Genomic DNA, 25,914 nt, shown 5'->3' with positions numbered 1-25,914 from the left:
GCTCATTAATAGTATCATCAGCTCCTGTGCTCATATTGTCCTTTAATTATGTACTTAGCGCCTCTGTCTTCGCTCCTCGAGTGCTTGAGTAAATATGATGTATTCTCCTATTTCTTATTCTCACTGTCAAGCACTGTATCTGTCAAAAACACATGATAGATGGGCCCAGCCCAATACTCAATTGGCTAATCCTCCCACTACACGGACAAGCGACTGGTATGGATGCTGCAAATTTTCTGGAAGAGCAGGAAATTACACCATTCCTACCTCCTTACCAAAATTTTTAATTCAGATAACAATCTATGATATTTTCACCTGTCCAATATCTTTGATGTTTGTTGTACATCCCAATCACATTTTTTTGTTGTTCCTACTCCAGCCTATTTCTCCTGTTCAATACATATAAAGGCCTCAAAACACATCAAGGACTATGCTGTGATTGAAGACTACAAAGATGAGTAAGTGCCTCCAGGCCACAGTGAGAAGGCCAGGGCGAGGAGTGCTTCTCCTGGTGATGGAAGCACTTCTTTGCAAAACTCTACCTCCTCCTCCAACATGACATGAAAAAACTCAAAAGAACTGAATAAACTCTGGAAGGGTAATTAATGAGTGGCCGGTTAGTCACCAAGTGAAAAAAAAAAATACAGTGTAGCAAGAAATCATAGCTTTGTCAAGAACTTTGAGGATTTTTCTTTCTTTCCTTTTTGTTAATGAAAGCATTTTTTTACAACGACTATTTTGACCATACAACTTCCTAATCTCTGTTCCCATAATGTCTGGGAGGGAGCCAGTTGGAACGGCTCATCTCAGCTGCACAGATATCATTCACAGAGGAAATAAAAGGATTTTAAACACTGGAGTCATTTCCTGTGGTTCTCAGCTTTGAGGAAAAAAAAAATTTTTTTTCTGGTTAGTGATATCTCAGCTCAATTCCTGCAGCCGAGCTTAGAAAAATAACAAAATGTGTTCCCTGAACTGGTTTCAAATCTGACAAGTACAGTTTTGAACTCCAAACATTTACTCCAATAAAAGGCTTTCCTTGGCCATGGGGTTCTAGGAAGACTAACACCTTTTTAAGTTTCAGACTGCTCTCTAATGCCTTACATAAAAACCCATAACCAGTGTAAATGTCAAATGCGGAAGGATGTGTTTAAGAGAGAAACCTGTCCAGTGAAACCTCCTACCGCTCCTCTGCTGCGAAGGGGTCCCGAATGAAAATAACCAGGGCACTTAGGACTGACATGCACAAATGGCAGCCATGAGTTAGTCCTCAAATGGAACTTCGGCAGTTTTGTAATGGTTACCCGAGTGTGGCAAAAACAGAAAAAAACAGTCCTTTTCAAATATATCCTCCGGCTCAGGACTTCTGGAAGTGCTGCAAGAGCATAAAGAAAAGATGGGCAGGTGAACTCCTCCTCCGCTCATAGGTACGCATTCTGAATGCCAAAGTCGGATGCCCCGTGCACAGAGGATGACTCACATACGACTGAACTCAAAATATTGGAGAGTCACTGCCCCACGTTGATCTGCCAAGACCGGGAAGTAACACAGCTTCCCCACCACTGCTTTTCACGTATTTGCTGCTCTGTCATGTTGACTTTCTTGAAAAGTCTTTGGTGTAAAAGCTCAAGCCTCTAGGTCTGTGTTTTGGTGGAAAGGAGATCAGAAGCAGGTTGGACCAAACATCAAACAGAAGATCAACATAAGTGGAATTACATGTGTATCTCCATATCGAATCTAACACTTTTCAGATTTTTTTTTAGGTTGCCAATTTAAGGAATACTTGCATAAAAGCCATCTAATTATTGAATTGGAGAGGGATCATTATATGCTCTAGATGACAAATTCCAGACGAATCAGACTTTATCCATTATTCTCAACATATGACATGGCTATGGAATAATTCAGCATTTCTTTTACATTTTTCAAATGATCAGATATGAAACTTTGAATTTGCGAAGCACCTATTGACTAACCAACATGACACACACAAAAAAAACTATGAGATGAATCCTTTCCTGTTTTAATAATCCCAACTCTGTACAGAGAACTAAGGCAGACAGCCTTTCCCTGGTATAGATGGTCTCATTTATTTCTCTTGCATTTGTTTATTTTTCATTAACAGAAAGGAAGAGCTTCAAAATGATAAGCAAAAGTATATGTTGGCCAAATGAACCCGAAACATTAGAAGACTATAACATGAGAATTTCAAGTGCATGCAAATTTAAACCAAATGTTACAAGAAAATATTGCCTTCTAACTTTCCAACTTCTGCTCTCCAAGGAATTTTAAGCCCGGGAGCACATTGTCAGCAAAATGGCTCTGAACTTGAACTGAAATGAAATCTCTGCTTTTAGTTAATCCTGTGACACATGTGTTTCCATTATTTCCCAAGATACAATTGATCTCCCATTTAAAGCTGTGACATGAAATCATTTTGTTTTTATTCATATAAAGGGTGAAGTGATTGAGTAATTTTCTCCCAATAAAGGCAGGAAGGGTGTTCTTCTTCATATAACATGGTTAGATGCATAAGTAGGGCCCGTGTCTTCTAACTTTTTACACTAACAGGATCAACTCTTCTGCTTTGTATAAGTAAGAGCAGACGTTGGCAGTGTTATGCTCAATGGGCAGTTCAGGTTTCTGCCATAGAAAATCAGGAAATTAAACATATTGACTCATAAAGGCACCAGCACCTGTGGGCAGAGGGAAAAACCTGTTGTATGCATAGGTTGGACACAAATACGAAACTGACACGCTGTCATCTTTTCGTATGTATTACTAGGATCATTGCTGAATTTGAGAGTCAAGCTTAGTTTTAAAAGCAACATTTGAAATTTTTCTGTAAAATATTGATTTGAGAGCCGGTTAGAGCGAGATTGATAAAGAGTTCTTTTGCTAACTGATTCACTTTCCAAAGGGTAGCAGTTGTTGGGGCTGAGCTAGTCCAAAGCCAAGAAGCAGAAACTATCCAGCATTCTCACAAGAATGGCATGGATGGCAGCTGAGCACTTGGGCTATTTTCCGCTGCTCTCCCAGGCACATTAACAGGGAGCAGAGTTGGTCGTGGAGCAGCCACAAGTCGAACCAGTGATCCTATGGGGTATCGCTTCACAGGCTGCTTCACTGGGCCCCAACACTTAGCTTGAATCCATTGTTTTGTGTTTATTGAAAGATTTTCCTCCTCTGTCCTCTAGTAAAGAGAGGTGCAAATCATTTCATCAGGAACTATGTGCAAAGTATACAATGAGATCCTAGCAAAGAGTTGGCATATGAGACCTGTTTTAAATAACAAAAGTAGGAGGCCAGTGCTGTTCTGGCTTAATGGGTAACGCTGCACTTGCAAAACCAGCATCCTATATGGGCACTAATTTGAGTCCCAGCTGCTGTATTTCTGCTCCAGGTCTGTGCTGATGTGCACAGCAGAAGATGGTTCAAGTCCTTGGGTCACTGCTACCCATATGGAGCACCTTAAAGAAGCTCCTGGATCCAGGCTTCAGCCTTGCTCGGCACTAACTGTTGCACTCATCCGAGGAGGGCACCAGTGGGTGAAAAACCTTGTTCTCTCTTTTCCCTCTGCGTTAATTTGGACTTTCAAATACACAAATAATTAAATACTGTCTTTCTTAAAAAGCAAGAAAAAAAATACAGGGCATCTGTTCATGATTTTGTAGTAAAACAGAACTTAAGCAACTAGAGCAACGCTGAAAATAGTTCACAAAGTTGTGAAATATGGCATCACTTGACACAGGCAATAAGAAATGTATTTTGCTGAGTGAAAGTAGGCAAGGACAGTTCTAATTTCAATTTGTCCAGTAATATAAGTGGGCTAGAATAGAAGAAGGCTACGGGAGTATCAAAGGGAGAGACAAAGAATGGAGTAAAAATCGGGAGATGATGTAGTGTCTTAGGGGAGCACCCCCTGTTTAGTGGCAACGTACTTGGAATACAATGGGGTAATCCATGCTATAAATGCCCTGTGTTTGTAGGAGTGAAATCACGTGATTAAACCACTTTTAAAAACGACAATTGACCTCCGAAGTCCCACGAGTCTGTGGACGCTTAACAACAACCTGTGCACGCTGTAGTTCTGTGACAAACAGATACAGTTTTATACCAACTGCTAATCAACATCAAAATCACACAGATCTCCCCTCCACTGATTCACCCCCCAAGCAGCTGCAATGGCTGGTGTTGCGCTAATCCGGAGCCAGGAGCCCAGAGCCTCTTCCGGGTCTCCCATGCGGGGGCAAGGTCCCAAGGTTTTGGGTTGTCCTCTCCTGCTTTCCCAGGCCACAAGCAGGGAGCTAGATGGGAAGCAGGGCTGCCAGGACACGAACCGACACCTACAGGGGATCCCCACATATACAAGGTGAGGGTTTCAGTTGCTAAGCTGCTGTGTTGGGCCCAGCTGATGATCTTTAAAGTTTATTTATTTCATTGTATTTATTTCAGCAGAAGAGTTACAGGCATACACACACAGAGACAGACATAGACAGACAGAGAGAGAGAGAGAGAGAGAGAGAGAGAGAGGCTTTCCAGAGTTCCCACGAGCAGGAATCTGGAAGAGAAGCTGAGACTTCAAATCTGGACACTGTGATACAGGAAGTGGGTGTCCCAAGTGGTGCTGCAACCTGCGGGGGCATCGCACTCACTCTAAACTTTGACCATTTTTGACATCTCAGTGTAAATAATAGACATCCTAGATTTACACATCTAACTTCATTTTAATGAAGATTCACCCACTTTTTCCACGTCTGCACTGTTGTGCGTGCTTTCTTCATGCTACCATTCAATATTGGTAAGTTATGCTGATGCAGTTCTGTCACTACCATTTTCCATAATAAATGTTCTTTCACGAAGAGTAGATTCAAAACCAATATTCCCATACACAGAAAATTCTAATCGCTGCTACAACATTCCTTGAAATTCATAATCTTTCACATGCATTATTTTTTTTTTTGGAGTTGAACTCAGATCAAAGATACAATTTTACGTTTGTTCTTTCTAACTTTTACTTAGTTAATTAAACAGTAACTGGTTCTAAGTATGTGCTAGGTCTGGGTTCTGCATAGATGGCAAAAGATGTGCCCTCCTTCAAAGATAAAAAGTCTGGAAAAAGAGACAGATTGACATGTCAGTATACATACTAGACAACAGTAACTTACAACATGTGCTGACCTAGCTGTTAAAGATCATGCATAGAATTTTCTGTTTTAGGGCTGGTGCAGTAGCCTAGCAGCTAATGTCCTTGCCTTGCATGCCCTGGGATTCCATATGGGTGGCCCAGCTTCCCATCCAGCTCCCTGCTTGTGGCCTGGAAAAGCAGTGAAGGAAGGCCCAAAGTCTTGGGACCTTGCACCCGCACAGGGAGACCCAAAAGAGGTTCCTGGCTCCCGGCTTCAGATCGGATCGGCTCAGCTCTGGCCTTTGCGGTCATTTGGGGAGCAAATCAAGGAACAGAAGATCTTCCTCTCTTTTTCTCCTCCTCTCTGTATAACTGATTTTCCAATAAAAAATAAATAGATCTTTTAAAAAAAAAGAATTTTCTGTTTCCTGTTTTTCCTCCTTACCATCACCCTGCAGCTAGTTCCCATGATTTTCATACTCTCAGCAATTATTTTCCCAAATAATTATAAAATTTGCCATTATTCTAATCAGAGTTCATAATTTCTCATTTTAAATATTTATGTTATTTTCAAGTTTATAGTAAAAATGAAGTGAAGATTATATTCGTGTATAGCTTTCACATGCCTAAAATATTACTTCTTTAGGAAAATTATGACTGAGTTTATTTCCTTTATGGATAAGGAAGATGCAATGATTCTTAAAATATATCTGTATAAAAAAGCCAAATTTCTTTTGAAAGAAACTAGATAAAGAAGAGGCATGCTCATGTTACACTTCAGGTGTTGTGTTGTGTGAAAAACACAACAACTGAAGTGAGAGGCAAGAGAATAACAAATATTAGAATAGAAAAAGATATAAAAACAAGATATGAAAATATAAAAAAGATATGAAGAGATGGAATTCTTAAAGGTTAAATGGAATTAACAGTGACTCAGGTAGATAAAGATGAAAAGAAGTCTGAAATATACAGAATTAGGAATGAAAGAGGAGACAATCCAATTGACGAAGCCTTAATAAAAAGGAACAGAATATACTACTATCAATCATTGAACTTTACATCAAAAACTTGGATAGTCTGGAAGAAATGGAGAAATTTACTGAATACATTATAACTCCAACACTGAAACTCTAAACAGAGTAATGGTCAAGTAAACAAATGTAATTAGTCTAAGAAGGTATCTACAGCTAAAATTCCAGCACATAACAGTTTCACACTTGATTTTACCAAGTACTTAGAGAAGAATCAATAATAACTCATTCTAAATGTTTCCCAAATAAGAAGAATGTTTAAGATAGCGGAGAAGTATCTTTGATACCCTGAAATAAATCTAGCCGAAGATGTGGCATACGCATCTCTGTTGCAAAAATCAAAGACCTACCGATAAAATTTACCATTTTTCTAAATCAGCAAAGTCAACAAGATCAAAACGCCCATATTACTTAAAGTAATATACAAATTAAATATGATCGCAATCAAAATCTCAACAACATTCTTCTCAGAAATATAGAAGACAGGTTCCCCAGGTGGGTCACAAGGATGCAACACTTGAACTGGGCCCTCCCATGGTGTGCATTAGTAACATGCGGTATTTAGACATGGAGCTGAGCCTGGAACCCAGGCACTCAGGAATGGAATGTGTGCACACCAAGGGACATCTTCACCACTGTGCATGCACAAGTTAGCCCCAAGACAAGGTATACGTGCTTCAAAACCTCATTAAAAAAAACATATATATATATGACATGAGTAATGTATATTTATCCCTAAAAGTTTATGATTGCACAAGCTAACAATGAAAAGATAGATTCCTTACTTCTTAAATTGTTAGCAGAGGTGACTTTTAAAGATCAGTAACTTGGCCCAATCATCATTCATTTCCACTTCATTTAGGTCCATGCTCTGTGTTTTTTTTCCCCCAATTTGTAAAGGTCTGTGTACTTTAAATGACCTTCTGCTGCCTGGACTGACAGAATCAAGTCTTCATGACGCATTTATTTCCCAGGAAGTCATTTTTTTCCTTATTCAGTGGAACAGATCAGACATATGTGTGACCTGGGCAACACATCAGTCCATTTCCTGGCTAGCAACAAGGAAGTGCTTCATCTCTAAACTTAGAGACCAACTTTGTCTTTCAAAGTGAATCTGAAGGTCATGGTATCTTTGAATTTCCACATTTCCGCATATGGGTCTTTAGCTAATAAGGGCTGGGAATTTACAAATTGTTTAGAGAACAAAACTCAGAGGAAACCACTTGTGGCATAGTGTTCCAGGTGATACAATAATTCTGAGGTTAAATTAAAATAAGAAAGCCTTTGTATTTTCCTTATTGTTTGCTCAAAATTTCTCTAAAACTCTAGCAATGTCAAAGCTAACTGGTTACCATGGAGGTACACGGATACTGCGCCACATACAATGCTATTGTTTCCAGTACAAATGTATTTCATAGCTTTCTTTGGAAAACAATTTCCAACTTGACAAGAAACAAAGATAATGCATCCATGCTCTGCCTGAGAGTGGTTTGATTTTGATTATGTACATGAAATAGATGCCTTTTGTTTTGTCACAAACTCCCCAACAGCAAAATCAGACTGCATGCAGACAACAGTGTTGGAAAAATAATTCTCTTGATAATCCCAATACGGAGAACAGAATTATCAGACAAGTGTCTGGAAGCAAACTGTCAGGCCTGAGCAAGAAGATTCTTAAGGATATACCAGCAAGACAGGGAATGAGACTCTGAGCATTACTGTACATGTCTATTCAAGTCCCAGATGCTCTGCTTCCGATCTAGCTTCCTGCTAAAGTCCCTGGGAATGCAGCAGCAGCAGATGAAGATGGTCCAAGTCCCTGGGCTCCCTGCCACCCACGTGGGAGTCCCTGATGGGGTCCCGAGCTCCTGGCTGGGAGTTTCTGCTGTGATCATTGTGCTTATCTGGGAAGCGAATCTGTGAATGTAAGATCTTTCCCTCTTTGTCTCTCCCCTATTGTGTGTGACTTCATCCTTCAAATAAAATAAAATAAGTATAATTTAAAATAAGCATTTGAGCAGAGAAAACTAGAGTGAGAATTCTTAAAAAGTAGGAATTTGAACATAAGAATCAGAAAAACTGCAGGCACAAGTAGCCAGGCACAGAAAAGAACAGGACACGAGGTAACCTTAGATTAGAGCTCGCGACCAAGGGAATTAGGTAGCTGGGGCTTGAAAGAAGAACATCTGGCCTCCGTGGGCATTGGATAACTTGCTGCAAGAACTGCTCCCTAGATAAAACTCAAACCAGAAAAGGTCTTTGGGATGAAACTTTTTCATACCTTTCGAATCCAAATAGAAAAGAGTTGTTTATCCTTGGTTCATTCATCAAGCAGAGGATGACCTCAAAAACATTTCCACAACAAGTGCTAGCTTTTTAAAGAAAAGAAGGACACCTGGATAAGTAATTGGGATCAAGTGGATTCTTTCAAACTCTAAACCATCGCCACTGATAGCTCAAGGCAAAGATAGCTGAAAACTCAGATAAAGGAAAGTTATTTTCTATGAAACTCTATCATACAGGATTTTGCAAAAAGTATTTGCCTCAAACTAAGAGCTGAGAACAAGAAATACTGTCTTGTCAACACTCCCCACAATTTTGAAGCTACATTCCCATGGAAACTTCAACAAATGGCTGCTCACATTTAAATGAACACAGAAGATGACCTGTAATGACCTGTAATGTCAATGTGACAAGAGGGAAAGTGGAAGTTGGGAGAAAACCATTCTCAAAATACAAAAGGAAAACTAGGTTACAATACCTTAAAGAGTAGTCTGACTCATCAAAGCATAATATCCACTGCATTTTTAATAGTTATTTTAAGTGAGAAACACATCTTGAATTTTACTGGCATTGAAGCAGGCATGTCGGAATTATTGTAGGTCTCTTTTAAAATCGGCTTTTATATAAACTCAAAACATTGTGCTTGAGCCATCTTGTCATTGATAATATTAAGAATCATTTACTTACAAGATATAAACCAATATATAGTTGGAAAAAAAGTTAAACTGTACAAAGTCAAATAGTACAAAGACCCAAGCTTTGAGAAACAGGCAGGCACGTTTGAATGCTGGCCACATGACATTTGACATTCCATATAGTCTGCTTTCTGTTCTCAAGGCTAAGATGGGGATAGTCAGGCTCTTGAAAAGTAATCTGAATCCAATAATGGTAGGGATTATCAAAAGTCAAAGATACATTAGTACACAAATTATTCAATTTGGCTGAGGTAAAAAAAAGTGCAAGCTGGGGCTTACTTTGTGGTGTAGCAAATAAAGCCCCAGCTTGTAACACCAACATTCCATATAGGCACTGCATTACACAGATTCAAGTCCCAGCTGCACCATCAACATTCCCCATTTTTGAGCCTGGGAAAGCAGTAAAGAATGGTCTGAGTGTTTGGGCCCCTGTATCCATGTGGAATATCAAGAAGAATCCACTGGCTCCAGGCTTTGCTCGGTCCCAGTCCTGGCTTTCACAGCCATTTGGAGAGTGAATCAGCAAATAGCAGACTTCTTTCTCTGTCTTTCCCTCTCTTTGTTTGTAACTTGGTCTTTTATATAGGTAAACTAATAGAGAAGAGAAAAGGAGAGGAGAAGAGAGGTGCAAGGCATTGCAGGTTACTCTAAAGGGCTCCCTGTATAAATACTTTGGGCAATATTGAACCAAACATTACTCCACACAGATGGCTCAATTTAACACTTTTGATGAATTATGTGAATGTTTTAAGAGACTTCGGGATTCTAGCATGCTGAACAAACCTTTGTTGAGGATTTGATTGCATATCACTGTAGCATGAACATTTATCTGAGTATCTGAAAGTTTATAATGAGTTCATTAACTGCTTTCATCATTAAGGAAGGCTTCTCTCCTGGGACTACTCAACAAAAAGTCTTTATCCTGACCCCTGACATTAGAAGTATCTTCAGTTAGAGTTGGTATAGCTTGAATCTAATTCTGGCAACCCTACTTCCCATCCAATTCCCTGCTTCTGACCTGGGAAAGCAGTCGAGAATGGCCCAGAGCCTTGGGATCCTGTACCCATGTAGTAGACCTGGAAGAGGCTCCGGGCTCCTGGCTCCAGGCTCCTGGTTTCAGATCGGTGCCACTACGGCTCTTGTGGCTGCTCGGGGAAAGAATGAACAGATGAAAGATCTTCCTCTCTGTTTCTCCTCCCCTCTGAATATCTGACTTTCCAATGAAAAAAAAAATAGCTCCTTAAAAAAAGATTACTAAATTATGTATCTTCTTAAAATAGGCTCAGGATAGAATTTTTATGTTAAAAATATCACAAGGCATTTCTGAAAAAACTCGATGCACTGCTTTAACAATGTTTCTGTAGAAATGAGCCCTTTATTGAAGTAAATCATAAGATACTATCAATACCAAACTTGGTGAACATGTTTATATACTTATTTCCAGTGATTCACTATAAAATCAACACCAGAAAAAAATTAGAGTAAAATTCACGGAAGACTTTTAGGGAAATAGCACACACCTCATATTCTGAAGTGAAGTGTACTTGTTTAAAACACAACTGTTTTTTTCTTTTTAAAATAACTTAATCTCATTATTTGAAATCTGAGTAAATGTGCTTTTTCAGACCATTTTGTTTCATGAGCTTCCTGCTCAGCAGAGTGCGAGCCCACCTGCTGTAGGTGCATATTTTTCTCAAAATGAAATTCCTTAGACACATAAATTTCACAGAACATTTATTTAGTTTGCACTTCCTTCAGGAAATACAAGATACAAGAAAAAGGCTCACTGGGGTGTTTATGGTTTCCTTGTGGACCAGTTCTGGGGAGGTTTGTGCTCCGCTAGCCTAAAATAATTGCACTCATAGAAACAATTCCATTGCATCCCTGTCAGAGGCCTTTGGTAGGAATGATTTGTCTCAGGAGCTCTCTCATAGCCCATAGGGCAATGTCTAAAAATCTGCATAATACCCACCCTACCTCATGGGCTTTAAAACAGAAATCTGTTCCTCCCTCATTTCTGTATCAATGTTCTGTGTTAGTACACAAAAAGAACATGTTTAAGATAAAATAGTTCTAAATTCATGCAAACATATGGCCTCGTGCTCAACCACCTTGAAATACATCAAAAATATGATTTATTATCATGTGTTTATGAGTCTAAAACCGCTATATAGATTCAGTTCTAAACCAAGTTACGCCCCTCATTGAAATCAACCTGGTGGTCTCTATCCTTCTCTATAAGAATGCAAAACATGCACAATTATTTCCTCACAGAAGAATTTAAGAATGGAATCTTAAATTCCATTTAAATGATTTACTTTACAGATGATTTCAGAGCTCCAGCATACTTGTCTTTGCCTTTAATTTTAAGGGTCCCCAAAATGTCAAAGGCAACATAAGCTTCCATAAGATTAATCCAACCAGTCTGTGACCAAAAAAAAGAAAGACTAAGTGCAACTCTTGGAAGTGAGCCAGCACATTTGGAACACGCTCACTACTCTTCCATCCTACAGCTATCAAGCATAGAAACTTCCTGTGGCACCTCTGTTACTCAAGTCCTTCTCTCAACACACAACTCGTCAGAAAAACGGCATGGCAGACGTGAAAGAAAAGGAAGCCAAACTTACAAAGCAAAGGCAGAAACAAGTCTCTGAGGTGTCATGCCTTGTTTTCAACAGCTTCTTTTAGCTTCTCTGTATTTCATATTCCCTGACTTTTTAAATGAGCAATTACACTAGACTCAGGAGGAAAACACACAGAGAGAAAAACAGAAAAGCAGGACAAACCTCTGTGACTTGTACAATCTATAATGCTGTTGTTGTGTTTGAATATGGAAATGAACCGTGGTCTGTTTTCCATTACATTCCATCTGGTGTTATTGACCACTTTATTCAGCAATTTCTGGCCATTTCAGCCTAATGGTTACTGTTTTCTATATCGCTCTATTACCCATGGTGAACACTGCAGTAGCCACCACCCAAGAAAGAAGAGCCTTGGAAAGCAAGAGTTTATGTGGAACAGGTTCTCAACGACACCTTTTGGACTTGACAAGTGACATGATTCATCTCTCCCTGACTTCCGCTAGTGACTTACCAAGTACAGATGGGATGCAGTAAGAGCAAAAACCTTTCTTCTTGATGATATAAAAAAAAATGAGAGCCAATAGCACATCAAAGTTAATTTTGATTCCCTCTTCATCTCTAAGAGAACTAGTGTATGTACCTTCTCATATTTAGTATAAATACCTTGTGTATTAAATGCTGCATATCAACAACTACTGAAAAGCTGGATTTATATACCATTTTAAAGACAAATATGAATAAGTCTTTGTTTTCACAATGTTTGCTGTTAATTGCATAGTCTTCATGCAAGGCCAGGAACCCAAGTGTCTCCAGAAAATAAAAAAAAATCCAAATTCTGTTTCCCAAGGGAGGGCTCACTGCTCTTACAGACTGTTTAACAAAGCCTCCTCACACATCTTTTCATTCCTTTCCTTGGAAAAGTAACAGTCAGGGTCCAGCATGGTGGCCTAGATACCTAAACGGCCATCCGCAACACTGGCAATCCATATGAGGCCACACTCACACCCCAGGAGCTCCACATCTGATTCAGTGCCCTATAACAACACCCCAAGAAACCCAGCAAAACAGGGCCAAGTGCTCAGCTTTATGCCACCATGTGGGAGACCTAGCTGAGTTCCACGCTATTGACAGTGATTGCAGTCTTCGGAGAGAGTGAACCAGCAGATGGACAGTATCTCTAGCTCTTTAACCACTCTGCCTTTCAAATAAATACCCATTTTTTTTTCAAAAGGCATTAGTCAGTAGGAACTCAATCTCTGCCTGTTGTTTAAAGAACAAAAGTAACTATTTTTACTTGAAAATATTCTTCAAAAATAAATACATGCTTATAAGCTATTCAGGTTTTTACAAAAAGAGAAAACAAAATAGAAACATAATTGAAACCAGCTCAACTTTTCCAAGAGCTGTATTTTTTTTTAATGTCTGGAAAGACAACAAAACAGATTTGGAGTCATGTTAAAATAATAATGCTATGTTACCCATAATTCTACCACATTAACATAAATATTCTCATTTGATTAATATTGCCATTACTTTACAAAATGTAACATACATATTTCACGTATTAACTCATTTACTATTACAACACTCTATAAGTCAGACCCAATTAATATTACCATTTTATATATGGGCAACTAAGGATCGGTTAAGTTGAGTAATTGACTATTTACACAGCTACTAAATGGGGAGACCATATTCAAATCAAGCAGTCTGGTTCTTCCACAGTCATAACCAAAACATTACTGACTCTCACACATTTAAATAGCTTCATGCTTCGTACACACACTGCTGTGCATTCCTCTATGCTGATTTAAGTTCATATAATAAATATTTTCCATCAGTTGACATAGCATAATTTTATGGTTACCATTTAATAACTGCACAACAGCTGAGTTTGTGCCACAAGCTAGAATTTGCATCTTTCCTCGATTTTTCCCAAGGTAGAGAATGAAAAGACATCAAAGCTGTGTCTTAAATGTGTTTGAATCAAAATTTGCATCCGTATTCCCAGTGGGCTAACGAGTGTCAACAATATGCTCTTTATTACTTTTTCACACTGACATTCCTAAGGGTTCTAGCAATTTAGCACAGCACTAAGAAAGAATAGATGAACCAGTTTCACAGTAACCAACATTAGAGGGACTGCCCAAGCTAATATTTACTATTTGAATGGCTGTAAACCATCGCTGCAAATTATTTTGATTTTCATATTTCCAGTGTTCACCCATTTTTCCCCCCAGAGGACATTACTTCTCCTGTAACCTGTTCAAGATTTTGCCGTTCTTCCACCCATCTCCTTCCTCTGAACCAGTGAGTAGGTACCTTCTCTTCTTTTTTTCCTATATATATTTCATTCTATTATTTTTTCAGTGAATATCTTCCAGATAAATCATACTGTCCCATCACCATTTTTGTGTTATTCCTTAACGATTCCAGCGAGCACTTACATGCACCCTACCCTGCAGTAACAGCTCCTTGACCTCTTTGATAACTTCATATAGTTCTGCCATTCTGAGCAACAAGTCCTCATGGTCATCCCTAACAATTATGAGGAAGTTCCCCTAAAATGTAGATAATTGTATGGACTTGTATTTATTTAAGTATTTCCCTTTTTTTTCTAAAAGGCAATATATTGTATCATGAAATTAATAATATTTTCCCCAAAGTACAAAGTGAGGAGAATGCTTTGATCATGTTCCCTCCCTGTGGTGCACCTCTGCACACATTGATGGAGGCTGTGATTCAGATGGCACGATTGCTAAGCCCAGGTTCCAAATGCTGAGACCAACACAAAACAACTGCAGGCGGTTCCAAGTCTATCATGGCCACCTCATGCCGATGTCTTCATGCTACCTTCCAGAAAAAGAGCTGATAGTGCACTATCAGAACGGTCATTAACCGTCATTCAACGATCATTTTGCTAAGTCGCCTCCACATCCCTTCCTTACTTTCACCCTTTGCATTCATTCACGCTTATTATATTTGAAGGCGATGTTTTCCAAATTACTTTTTAAGCCCTCCTCACTAAAATGCTAATATGTTGAAGCACAAAACCCCAACATTGACTTATTTGTTTAAAACATATTTATCTGTAAGATTATACTGAAACATGCTATAAGACATTTACGAAAAGCTGATATAAATGCAATGCTTTCTTCTAGCATTACTGACAAACGATCCTGCACACCTCTTGCATACATCTCACTTCGGAGAAAAATATTCTAGAATACACAGGGCCCGTCTTCATCGATTTTCAAACTCTTTTTGCAGAGACATAAAAATTATGTGAGCAGTTTCAAAAACTGTGGATATTATTTAGTGACTGGGGTGAGTTGTATATCTCAGTATGATTTTTCCAGATTTGCACATGTGTGCACACACACACACACACACATGCATGTATTCGATAATATCTTTATGGAAAGCCTGATGGACTACTTCCATGTACATTCTTTCCTCTCCACACCCTCGCAATGACACAAGAGTTCTTTCAAGCTGCCAGTTCACATTTTTGCTGTCTCCAGCGTTGGAGAGTGTTGCACAACACTTTGCACATAGAATGATCCTGTGCCATTACAGCCATTCGAGATTTCACCGGATTTATCAATATTTCCAGGCATTGCTAGTCTATGAGACAACTGTGACTATAACTGGTACTCAAACCATATTAACTGCTTGAATCAGGACTTCAAATTTCTCAGATCTATAAGTTTAAAGTGTATGACAACTGTCTGGCTGCTCTGAGGACAACAGAATTAGCATTCTGATGCTTCTACTATACCATCAGCATTTCACCAGCCAAGGGGGACATGCTACCCCTTAATCATGCTTTGAATTTTCTTATAACTCCCCTGCTTTGTCAGTTGTTCACCCTAATATACCCCACCCTATTGCCTCTTCAACAAATGATTATTTGATGATATTATCCACTTTCTTGACTCCAGTCACCAACAATAATGATGACTTTTTTTTTTCAGACTGATCTGTGCTAACACCTACCTGGATATTAATTTGGGGCCTCAGAGTAAATATGCCCAATACTTAGTTTATCACCTTCATCCCAGAACATACTATGAGTTCTTCTGGACTTCTTTCCTCAATAAATGGCAAAGATATCTTCCCCATTCATAGAAATTGTCAATGCTCAGAAAACTGATACCGTATAAAATGAAAATTTAAGTTGAAAGTATGAAATAAAAAATATCAAGATATCCGAGATAATATTTGTAAAGCCTCTAAAACATGACCTCTTATTTATTTGCCAGTATTATGACTGATATATTTTTTGTGGGTCTACTCAACTGCCTTCCGAAATCCTTCCACCTCAAGGTCAACACTTCGCAACTTCATTTATTCTGCCTTTCTTTTATAAACTTTATTCCCTGAAATGGAATTCCCATATTACATTCCACATTATTTTTGGATATCAGGTAGATAAAACAACCCAAGCCAGAGTATCAGAATTAGTTCCTTTCTTCATTGACAAATAGAAATTAAACTAGTAGACAACAAAACTACATCGTTGAATGCTTTATAGTAACTGGTATATTTCTGACTTTATAAGAGACATTAAATGCTTTCTATTGAAACCACTGAATACAATTTGACTACCATTACTCAAGAAAGTCAATATATTTACGGAGATGTGTGTTTGTTATTTTCTAGAACTAGTGCACATTCTAGTAGTGTGTCAAATTGGGACAATATTTGGGCTACCATATTCCTTGGTTTCAGTATTACAGTAAAGACAGGATTAAGAATAACAACTAACATATGTTTCAAAAACATTCCAGTTTCCCAGAAAAAAACTAGGTTATGCAAGACAGACTATATATCGTTCCCAATAAGTTAATGCAATCCTTTAAAGTATATGGGATTCTCAGTCGTGAACAAACATAAGCCACAGACATAGTCAAATGACTTCAGACATATTTCCAAAGGATTAAAAGCCTAACTTAATAAGATACAAACTTTGAAATCCTGGGAGACATTTATGGCTGAAGCTTAGATACACTGGGCCCCTCAGTAAACTCATTCCTAGTCAACCAATGTTGCTAAAGCTTTAAAGAACAGAAAAATTAAAACGTGTTCTGCTGAAAATGTTTTCCCCAGTGTTTCTCACTTTTATATAGGAAATCAATTTGCATCACCGATGATATCATTCAAACCAGACAACCCAAAGTCGTTAGTAGGTAATTTAGTTTTATGCTAAAGCAATTTGATACTTGTTCTGATTTGTGATTTTCATTTTGTTTGTTAATGAAAAAATTAATGAGCAATGTTGCCAGGAATACAACTCATCAAAGCATTAGCATTATTAAAGAGGGATGCCACACACTGTACTTTATGATCACTCTGTAGTTGCTGCCTGTGTGCAAAAACCATTGATCAAATGTGGGGGCGAGAACCCCGGACAGAGACGTTCACACGTACCTTTGCACTGATTCGTGTTTTTGTCAAGAATTGCCTTTGTGGACACAATTTTTCCATACCTGAAAGAGAGAGAGAGAAATTTCATGTTATTCTAACTCAGGGAATACATTGAGCATATGTTAATGAATATTGGGACAGACGCATTTGAGTAGGAAACAGCCGAACAAGCAGGATCTGCACTTCCACTGCACACTGAACTGTCCACTTGTGAAGAACTGTCCCTCACCATTTCTTTACACTTAGGAATATGTTTCTCCACATCAATACATTGACACTGGATGGAGCCTTCAAAAATAAACCTGTTGGGCCCCGTGCGATAGCCTAGTGGCTACAATCCTTGCTAACATCCACTGGGATCTCATATGGGTGGTGGTTCGTATCCAGGCTGCTCCTCTTCCCATCCAACTCCCTGTTTGTGGCCTAGCAAGGCAGCAGAGGATGGCCCAAAACCTGGGGACCCTGCACCACGTGTGAGAGTTGGAAGAAGTTCCTGTGTATTTTTTTTATAATACGCATTTTCCTTGATTTATTTGGATTTCAGGTTTTCTTGGAAATAAAATGGTTATTTTCCATGGACATTTTAAGTGTCCTCATATATATTTAACACTATTATAAAGAAGAGAGAGAGAGAGAGAGAGAGAGAGAGAAACAAAAATTGTTTGAATGTTCTTTCATCACACAAAGTACTAAGAAAATGTAAATGCCAAAAAGGAGAAAATTAAAAGAAATGTAAAACATTTATTACAATCTCACACAAGGAACACATACCCTTTAGACAGAAACTCTTCTTTAATTATTTGTAAAACTATAAGAACCTTCTCAACCAAAACTGATTTTTTAAGGATGAAATGAAAGATTATTGTATGGTAAATTAAATTTTGCAATTTGATGGTTGACCTAGAATGTGAAAATAGTCATTTAATGCAGTGTCTGCAAAAACAAAACAAAACAACAAACAAAAAAGATGCTCTCAGTCCTAAATGACAAAAAAATGAAATCTCATGGGATACTACTGCATGTTAGCAACTTCTGTAAGGGTTACAATATTCCTTTTGTACATGCATACACATGCTGGGCAGGTATTTGACACAGCAGTTAAGTTATAGCTTGGAATGCCTACATCCCGTATCAGAAATTGTGATTCCACTCCCATCTGCACTTTCGAGCTGGCTTCCCATTAGTGGACTCACTGAGAAGCAGCACGTGCTGATTGACTCAAGCACATGGGTTCCTGTCGTTCATAAGGCGTACTGGAACCAGTTCCAGACTCCCAGCTTCAGCCTGGCCCAGCCATGGCTGCTGCAGAAATTTGGGAAACAAGCCATTAGATAGAAGGTTTTTTTTTTTTTTCTTTCTCCCTTTCTCCTGCCTTCCTCCAACACGCCATTACCCCTTTCAAATAAATAAAATACATAATTAACAATTTTAAAAAATTGTGCTTTTTTTTTTTTAATTTCCTCATTCCTAAGTATACTCCAGCCTTCACATTCAGAAAAGCACAAAGCCACAAAACAGTGGGCCACAACCCAGGGTACTTGACAGCCTCTCTCCTCTGCTTAGAGTTACAGGAATTCCATTTCTTGGCTCAATTACAATAACACTCTGTTAACAATTATTTCGCAAAGATACAACATGCTTTGAGCAACAAGAGAAGGTACTTAATGGCCCACTGGTTACAGTTCATCTCTGAACTTGCACGTTGACAAACAGGAACTTTCTGCATGACTGCTACTGCATTCTTCTTGACCCACAAAATCAACAATGAACAAAGGTAAATAAAGTTCAGTCGGTTTGTAAAGACTTGAACCAACATGAACACAAAGAGGACCAACAGAATATGCTTTTCAGAATCATATTAAGTCTCTGTAAGTGATGATGTTTTTGTCAAAGGACATGAGTAGAATAAAACGTCACAGGACAGACAGAGCCTTCACGTTTTCCTTTCGCATATGCAGAAGAGCAAGACAAAAACCCTGAGATAAAAGGTATTCCTGAATTTATTAGGTTTCAATTTCACTTCGTTTTTTTAGAGTTCAGCTCAAGAATCCTCAGGAAAGTTTCCTTCAACCATGACACCCATGAGTGGAAGGCAATATCTAATATTAGAGGCTATCTGGGTTCAAATAGGGAGAGATGCCTGGAAATAGACACCTGAGTGGCACTGCCTTCCGCCTTCCAGCTGGAGAAGCAGTCAGGCAAATCCCATTCACTTCAGGAGCCTGTCGTTTCCCACAGTAAAAGGAGACTGATGGTATCCAGGGCCAACATCCTTGGGGGTTTGAACTTTGAGGGGCAGGAGGGAAAAGTCAATGAAGTGAATAAACTTTAACCATAATTCTTTCCATGTGACTCCTCTTTCGGCAATATGAATAGTGCCTATTCGCACACTAAAAAGGATATCTTTGACATAAAATATGCAATCATATTCATATATTCACCAACTAGCATTCGGAAGCACTTTTGAATCCTTTGTTAAGAGCATTGTGTTACAGTAGGATAAGATCCATAGCATCTCAAACAGGAAAACAAGTTTTAAACCCATGCTGCTCTACTTCTGACCCACTTGACTGCTACTTATGTATGGAAAACTGCAGACAATGATCTACCTGGGTCCCTGCCATTCACATGGGAGATTCAGAAGGAATTCCAATCTCTTGGCTTCAGCCTGGCCATACCCCTGGCTACTGCATCAATTGAGAAATGAACCACTGCAAGGATCATGTCTCTCTCTCTCTTGCTTTCATGTAAAATAAATACATCTTTAATAAAAACAAATAAATACAAACAGTAATGGAAGCCACACCGGTGTCTACCTACATAGTCTCTGGACTTGCTTCAGTGTCCATCAGGGTTCCTTGGTGGTTGGGCATTCCTGTATGCCTGGATGACATTACCAATGAGCTTACTTCAGTATGAGATTACAGCAGTGTGTGCATTGATCCAACCCGGGATGCAATGATCAGCGTTATGCCATTCAGAGAAACTGGATGAGAAACCTGAGCCTACAATAGGCCAAGGTCATGGCTTGTAGTAATGGACTTCCCCTTTCGTAGTCCTTCGTATATACTGCTTTGCCTATGTGGGACAAATTTGAGTGTGAGAAGTATCACTAGAGTGAATCTGTAAAAACATTGCCAGAAGCCTGGGGCAACCCATAACTTGGCATGTGATCTAGCAATGAAAAAACGGAAGTATCTTCAGCCTTAGAGCAAGCTAACAAGACTGCTCAGAAGTTCTAGAATAGGCAGAGCTGAAGTCAGATTTACTCTACCTAGTGGCTTAATATGCAGAGAGTAATGCACAGCAACAGGCATCAACAACTTCCACGGCATCACAATCTCACCTGAAGAGCAAATAAGAAATCAGAAACCAGCATCTAGAAACAGAACTACCCTGCTTCCCAGGTGAAGAATTCAAAATAAGCATCCTCAAATTTTGTAATCATGTTATACAAATAATTTTTATCTACTCTGAAGAGCCAAAAATCACTAAAATCTACGTTAAAATACCCCCAAGATAGATAATACTATAGAGCTCATATGTAATATAAAAAAATTCAAAATGTGGAAAAGAATAGAACCCAAATGTAGAGGTCTTCATTAGGATTACTTATTTTGTTTCCCTGCCTCTATAATCAATATTAATTTGTTATGAATTCAAAACGGATTTTATAGATTAAAGGCTTGTGAGCTTCATGGCAATAATAAAATAAACATAAGGGAAAAAATCTAAAAAAAAATCAGTAAACCTTCAGAGCTAAAAACATAAGAATAAATCAAATGAAAAATGGTGAAAGAAAAAAAAACTCAAAGAGAAAATAAATGAAATGAAACTTTAAAAATGAAATGAAGAATTTCTGTTTGCAATTATTTTAAAAAAGCACTATCCAAGGAGAAACAAAAAGGAAGATTCAGTTACAAAGAATTAGATATATAAAAACAATATGTGAAAACAAGTTTGATAACCTGGAGCAAACAAAATTTCTGGGGCACACACACCTTTACCAGACCTTACTCTAAATTGTTGTTAGAGATAAAGGAGCTAGATATCCTAGCAAAAAGAATTGAAAAGAAATTGAGAGATGCTGCATTGCTATCAGACGCAATAGATTTCTAATCAAGCAAAATTAAAAATGACCAGGAATGTCATTATTTATTGATAATGAGCTCCATCCAGAAGAAGAAATAATATTTCAAACATACACATTTCCAATATCGACTAATTCAAAGGCATCAAACAAATGGTAAAATGACTAAAAGAAGGAATACAATACAATATGATGCAGTGGAGTACATTAACACACAACTTTCAGAATAGCATCCCCTACACAGATAATCAGCCAAAATCAAGCAGCGGTAAATTCCACATTAGAACAATTGATTCCAATAGAAATCTAGACATCTTTCCATCTAAAAGTTGCAGAATATGCATTCATTTCAACAACACACAGAACATTTACTAGGATATGTTATAAATGTCCACAACTTTAATAGAACAGAAATCACGAAAGGCATCTCTTCTTAACAAATGCCATAAAACTGGAAGTTCATTGAAAGAAAATACAAAATATGGAAACCACTGCAAATTCAGGAAAAGTAAACAACTTACTCCCTAAGAGTGGATCAGGTAAGAAACAGTGAATAAAAAAGAATCATTATATCAATAAAATCAATAAAATGGAACCACAACATACTAAAATCTTTAGCAATGGCAGAACTAAGAGAGAATTTTATAGTAATCAATAGCAGCATATAATACCATTCTTGGTCATGAAAAATTGAGGCTTTCTAAGATCTAAAAAAAGTTAGCGTACCTATTTTTATTACTTTTATTTATCAGATTACTAGAAGTTTTTGCAAGAACATCCAAATTGGAATGGAGGTAGTAAAATTGTCACCGTTTCTATCGATATGATCTTACATTTGGAAAATCCTGAAGACTCCACTAAATACTGGTATAATAAATCAATTGAGCAGAGTTAAAACATATGAAGTCAATAGAGGAAAAAATCAGTAATGATTTATACGCCAATAGGGGATCATCCAAAAAAAGGAAATAAGAAAAGAATAAACAATATGTACAATGGAAATCATAAATTATTGGTGAAACACAGCACAGAACATAACAAATGGGAATATATCCATGTTAAAGATAAGAAGTATCAATATAATTAAAATGTCTAAACTATCCAAAGTAATTTACACATTCACTACAATCCCTATCAAAATTACAATGATAATCATCACAGGAGAAAAACAACACACATAAAAACAGGAAACATAAAAACAGCAATCAAGAGCAAAAAGAACAAGAACCATTACACTATCTGACTTTAAACTATACTACAAACTACAATCACTACAAACTCTATTTTGGCATTTAAAAAAAAATCCATACACTTCTGGGACAGAATGAGTATCCTAAAAATAAACACAGATCTACAGACAATTTATTCTTGCTAAATGTGCTAAGCATATGTACTGGAAATAATGTTACTTTTTAAATAAATTATGCTGAAAACTTGTAAATACACATAAGGGAAAAGAATGGAAATAGAAAATGATCTCTCCTCATGTACAAAAAGTTCCTCAAAATGGATTAAAAGCCTAAATATGAGTTCTGCAACACCACAACTATTAGAACAAAACGTGAGGAAAATGATACTGGAATTGGCAAGGATCTTTTGCATCAGACTCCAAAGGAAAAGGAAACAATTGGAAAAAACAGGCAAATTGAATTTCATCAAAGTAAAAAGTTGTCCAAACGCAGTTGAAACAGTCAACACGTCGAAGAGACAAGATGAGAGAAAACATTTGCAAATCAGGCACCCTTTGTGTTCATTAATTAATGAGAGGATGAGGAATATATCATATATATCCACAGCAGAATAATACTCAGCCATAAAAAGATGAAAACTTTCCAAATGCACAAACAGGAACGTGATGATAGGCTACACAGGCCCGTGAAACACACCAAGTAAGAATGATAAGCATTGCATGACTTCACTCATAAGGTTCAGTCTAAAGAACAGATGATCTCACGCCTGTTACAAATACAATGATAGTTACCAGGCAATGCAAAAGGGAACAGGAAGGAAAGCAAGGAGAAAGGTCAACTCATGCGTACTGGGTTGTAAATAGAAGATCGGTTAAAGATTTCTGGGGTTCTATTTCATACTTGGGTACATATAGGTAGTATTGATGTCTATCTCAACAATAGGACATTTTGTTTTCACTTTAAAGGAAATGTTAAATGTTTCAGAGAACAAATGTATTTTGCTGGACTGGATATTATACAAGAAAATGCATTACAATCCCCTACAAATATGTACAATTACGCTTATTAAAAATATTAAATAAAAAGTTGTATGTTTCCCCCCAAAATAATCGGTTATTTTCTTGCATTTACTCTTATTCTTAAATAGCTCCTGAGTCAAACCATATTACTTGATATACTTGATTATTCTGCACACAAGCTTAATTTAAATTAATGACATCTTTTATTTTCCAAAGTTGAAGGGAGAATAGAGCTATTATGGATCTACTCTTCATGAATTATGAACACATCAAGTTGGTGGGATCTTTCTATAAAAATTTATTTCTAAACCTGAATCACCCACTCTGAATATTAATTCAAAAAATACAGGGCCTGAGAATAGTCTCCGCAATCAGTTAACTCTCAGCAAACTCATTTTTCACATGCCTTCCATATTGATGCCAGATTAGAAAAAAGGTATCACACTTATGTAACAGATGAGACATTACCCTTTCAGCGAATATAATTGTTTGTCTCCTTCTGGATGGCTCACTCATTCTTTGGCATTTGGGGATGCTAATGGAGCATGTCCATAGCTTTACAGACCCAGATAGAATATGGTGGGTGTATCCTTCTGATGGACTCTGCAAGAATGATTTCCTCTGCAAGTCCATGATACATTAATATTCTAAAATATTATTAAGCCCAATCTGTAATGAAGTGGTCAAAGTCAGTGTATAATTGTTATACACTAATGTATACCCTAAAACCATGTTAGTGTCTTGAAACTCAAAGCCCTTCCCAAAACCTTAGAGTATGGCTGTGTTTGGCAAGAGAGTTTTCAAGCAATAATTAAGGAAAACTAAGGTTATATGAGTGAATGATAACATGAATGGAGTCCTGTAAAAAAGATGGCACACAGACCATATAATGGCAGAGGGAGAAGACAGGCATCGCCAAGCCAAGGAATGAGACTGAATGAGATGGCCTTGCCAGTGCTTGAATTTCACACTTCTGGACCAGGGGAAATATGAGAAAATACATGATTATTAAGGTACCTATCCTGCAGTTCTTTGTTATGTGAAACTCAATAATTTAACAAAGTAACCTCGTCTTTAGAGCCTACAAAGGAGAGGCAAAAGGCGGCAATGGGTAGTGTCCACCTTTAAATGTTTTACTCTTGGAGGAGGCACTAGATTCTACTACGTCTTCCCCCAAGACCTCAACCTCACCGTCACTCAGCATTTGTGTGTGACACTTGAGCCCAAAAAGTGTCACAAAGTCACCCTGCTCCGATAGCAATCCAGAGCCTGGTCCTTGTCCTTCCTTGTCCTTGAATTCAAGTCACCCATTGTTTCCTTCCAAAAGGCCCTGCCATCACAGACTCACAGGAAGTAAACGTTACATTGTAAAAATCAAAGTATCTATGACAAACATAAAACTTTGGGTTAGCATTGCACCAAAAACTCAAAGCAACAGTACGTACCTGAAAAAATCAGGGAAAAGCCTTTAGAGGACAACCCATTTTAAAAATTGGCAATGTTTTGAAAAGAAACCCATTTTTATATTAACTAGAGACTGAAAATAAGTCTCAAGGAACATTGCTTTTCATTAGGCCAACACATCCAACATATTGTTTCTTATCTCTTAGAATGTGCTCAGGATCCCTAGGCTGTAATGGTGCATTTAAGACTTTGGTTGCAACGACACTAAAATGGATGCAACTAGAGGAAACACATGTCTCAGCATTATTATTTAGGAAAATAAGTTAGATGCAAATTGATACATAGTATGTGTTTTCTCTAATTTTAGTCGTTAATGTGTAGCATGAGTATAAATCATTCTCACTGAAGCTGACTTCTTTGGATTTGATTATTGTAGAATGCCCAGACTGTACTCCTGCTGAACGACAAGCTTTCTACTTAGAGAAAAAAGAAATTTCTTAAACAATAAGAGGCACCAAAATCTCTTCAAGGGTAGACAGATTTCTCTGTCCACAGAAATCCTGAGGAATTGGCTTAGCATAACAAGATCACAGGTGCCTTGAGACTGCTAATTGTGTTCTGAGAAGCTCTAGTGAGAAATTCTCACACACCAACTAGCAAAGCAAATGCTGTGCTATTTGCAGGACTCCAGTGGCAAAGAGAGATTTCTCCACGCGTAAGAACTATTTTGAATAAGATAAACAGTTTCCTCCAGTCAAATAGTATCCCAAGTTTTAAAAGGTGGGTTACAAAAAATTATTTTTAATTTTGTCAGTTTTTGGCTAAAGATACTATTCATTTAGCTAATGTAGCGACAGCTTAGCATTCAAGTGTAACTTTTTGATAGTCTTCAGATTTTTATTAGAAAGAAAATATCATCAATATGATACTTTCATTCGCTTGAAATGACTAGGTGCTAATACAAGTGTTTGATTAAATGACTGATTTAGTGACAAGTGGATAAAGATTACTAACTGGTCAATGTCTTGTTTGTAATTAGAAATAGGTGTCAACTGGAATAGA

The 25,914-nt window shown here is 37.7% G+C and overlaps 1 protein-coding gene across 7 annotated transcripts in view; it reads right to left on the bottom strand.

The window, feature by feature from the left end:
- RBMS3 (RNA binding motif single stranded interacting protein 3) overlaps nt 1-25,914 on the bottom strand; it is a 632,648-nt gene that overhangs the window by 354,586 nt on the left and 252,148 nt on the right. For all 7 annotated transcript variants that reach the window (XM_040963914.1, XM_040963885.1, XM_040963911.1 and 4 more), the window contains exon 3: nt 17,153-17,211. In XM_040963914.1, coding sequence (XP_040819848.1) covers nt 17,153-17,211 — 59 coding nt within the window. The remainder of the gene's footprint in view (nt 1-17,152; nt 17,212-25,914) is intronic.

This window comes from Ochotona curzoniae, unplaced genomic scaffold, assembly GCF_017591425.1.
Source record: "Ochotona curzoniae isolate NIBS_2020 unplaced genomic scaffold, NIBS_Ocur_1.0 contig_1302, whole genome shotgun sequence".
Lineage (NCBI taxonomy): Eukaryota > Metazoa > Chordata > Mammalia > Lagomorpha > Ochotonidae > Ochotona > Ochotona curzoniae.
Note: the sequence above shows the minus strand (reverse complement) of the source record. Positions and strands in the feature narration are given on the sequence as shown.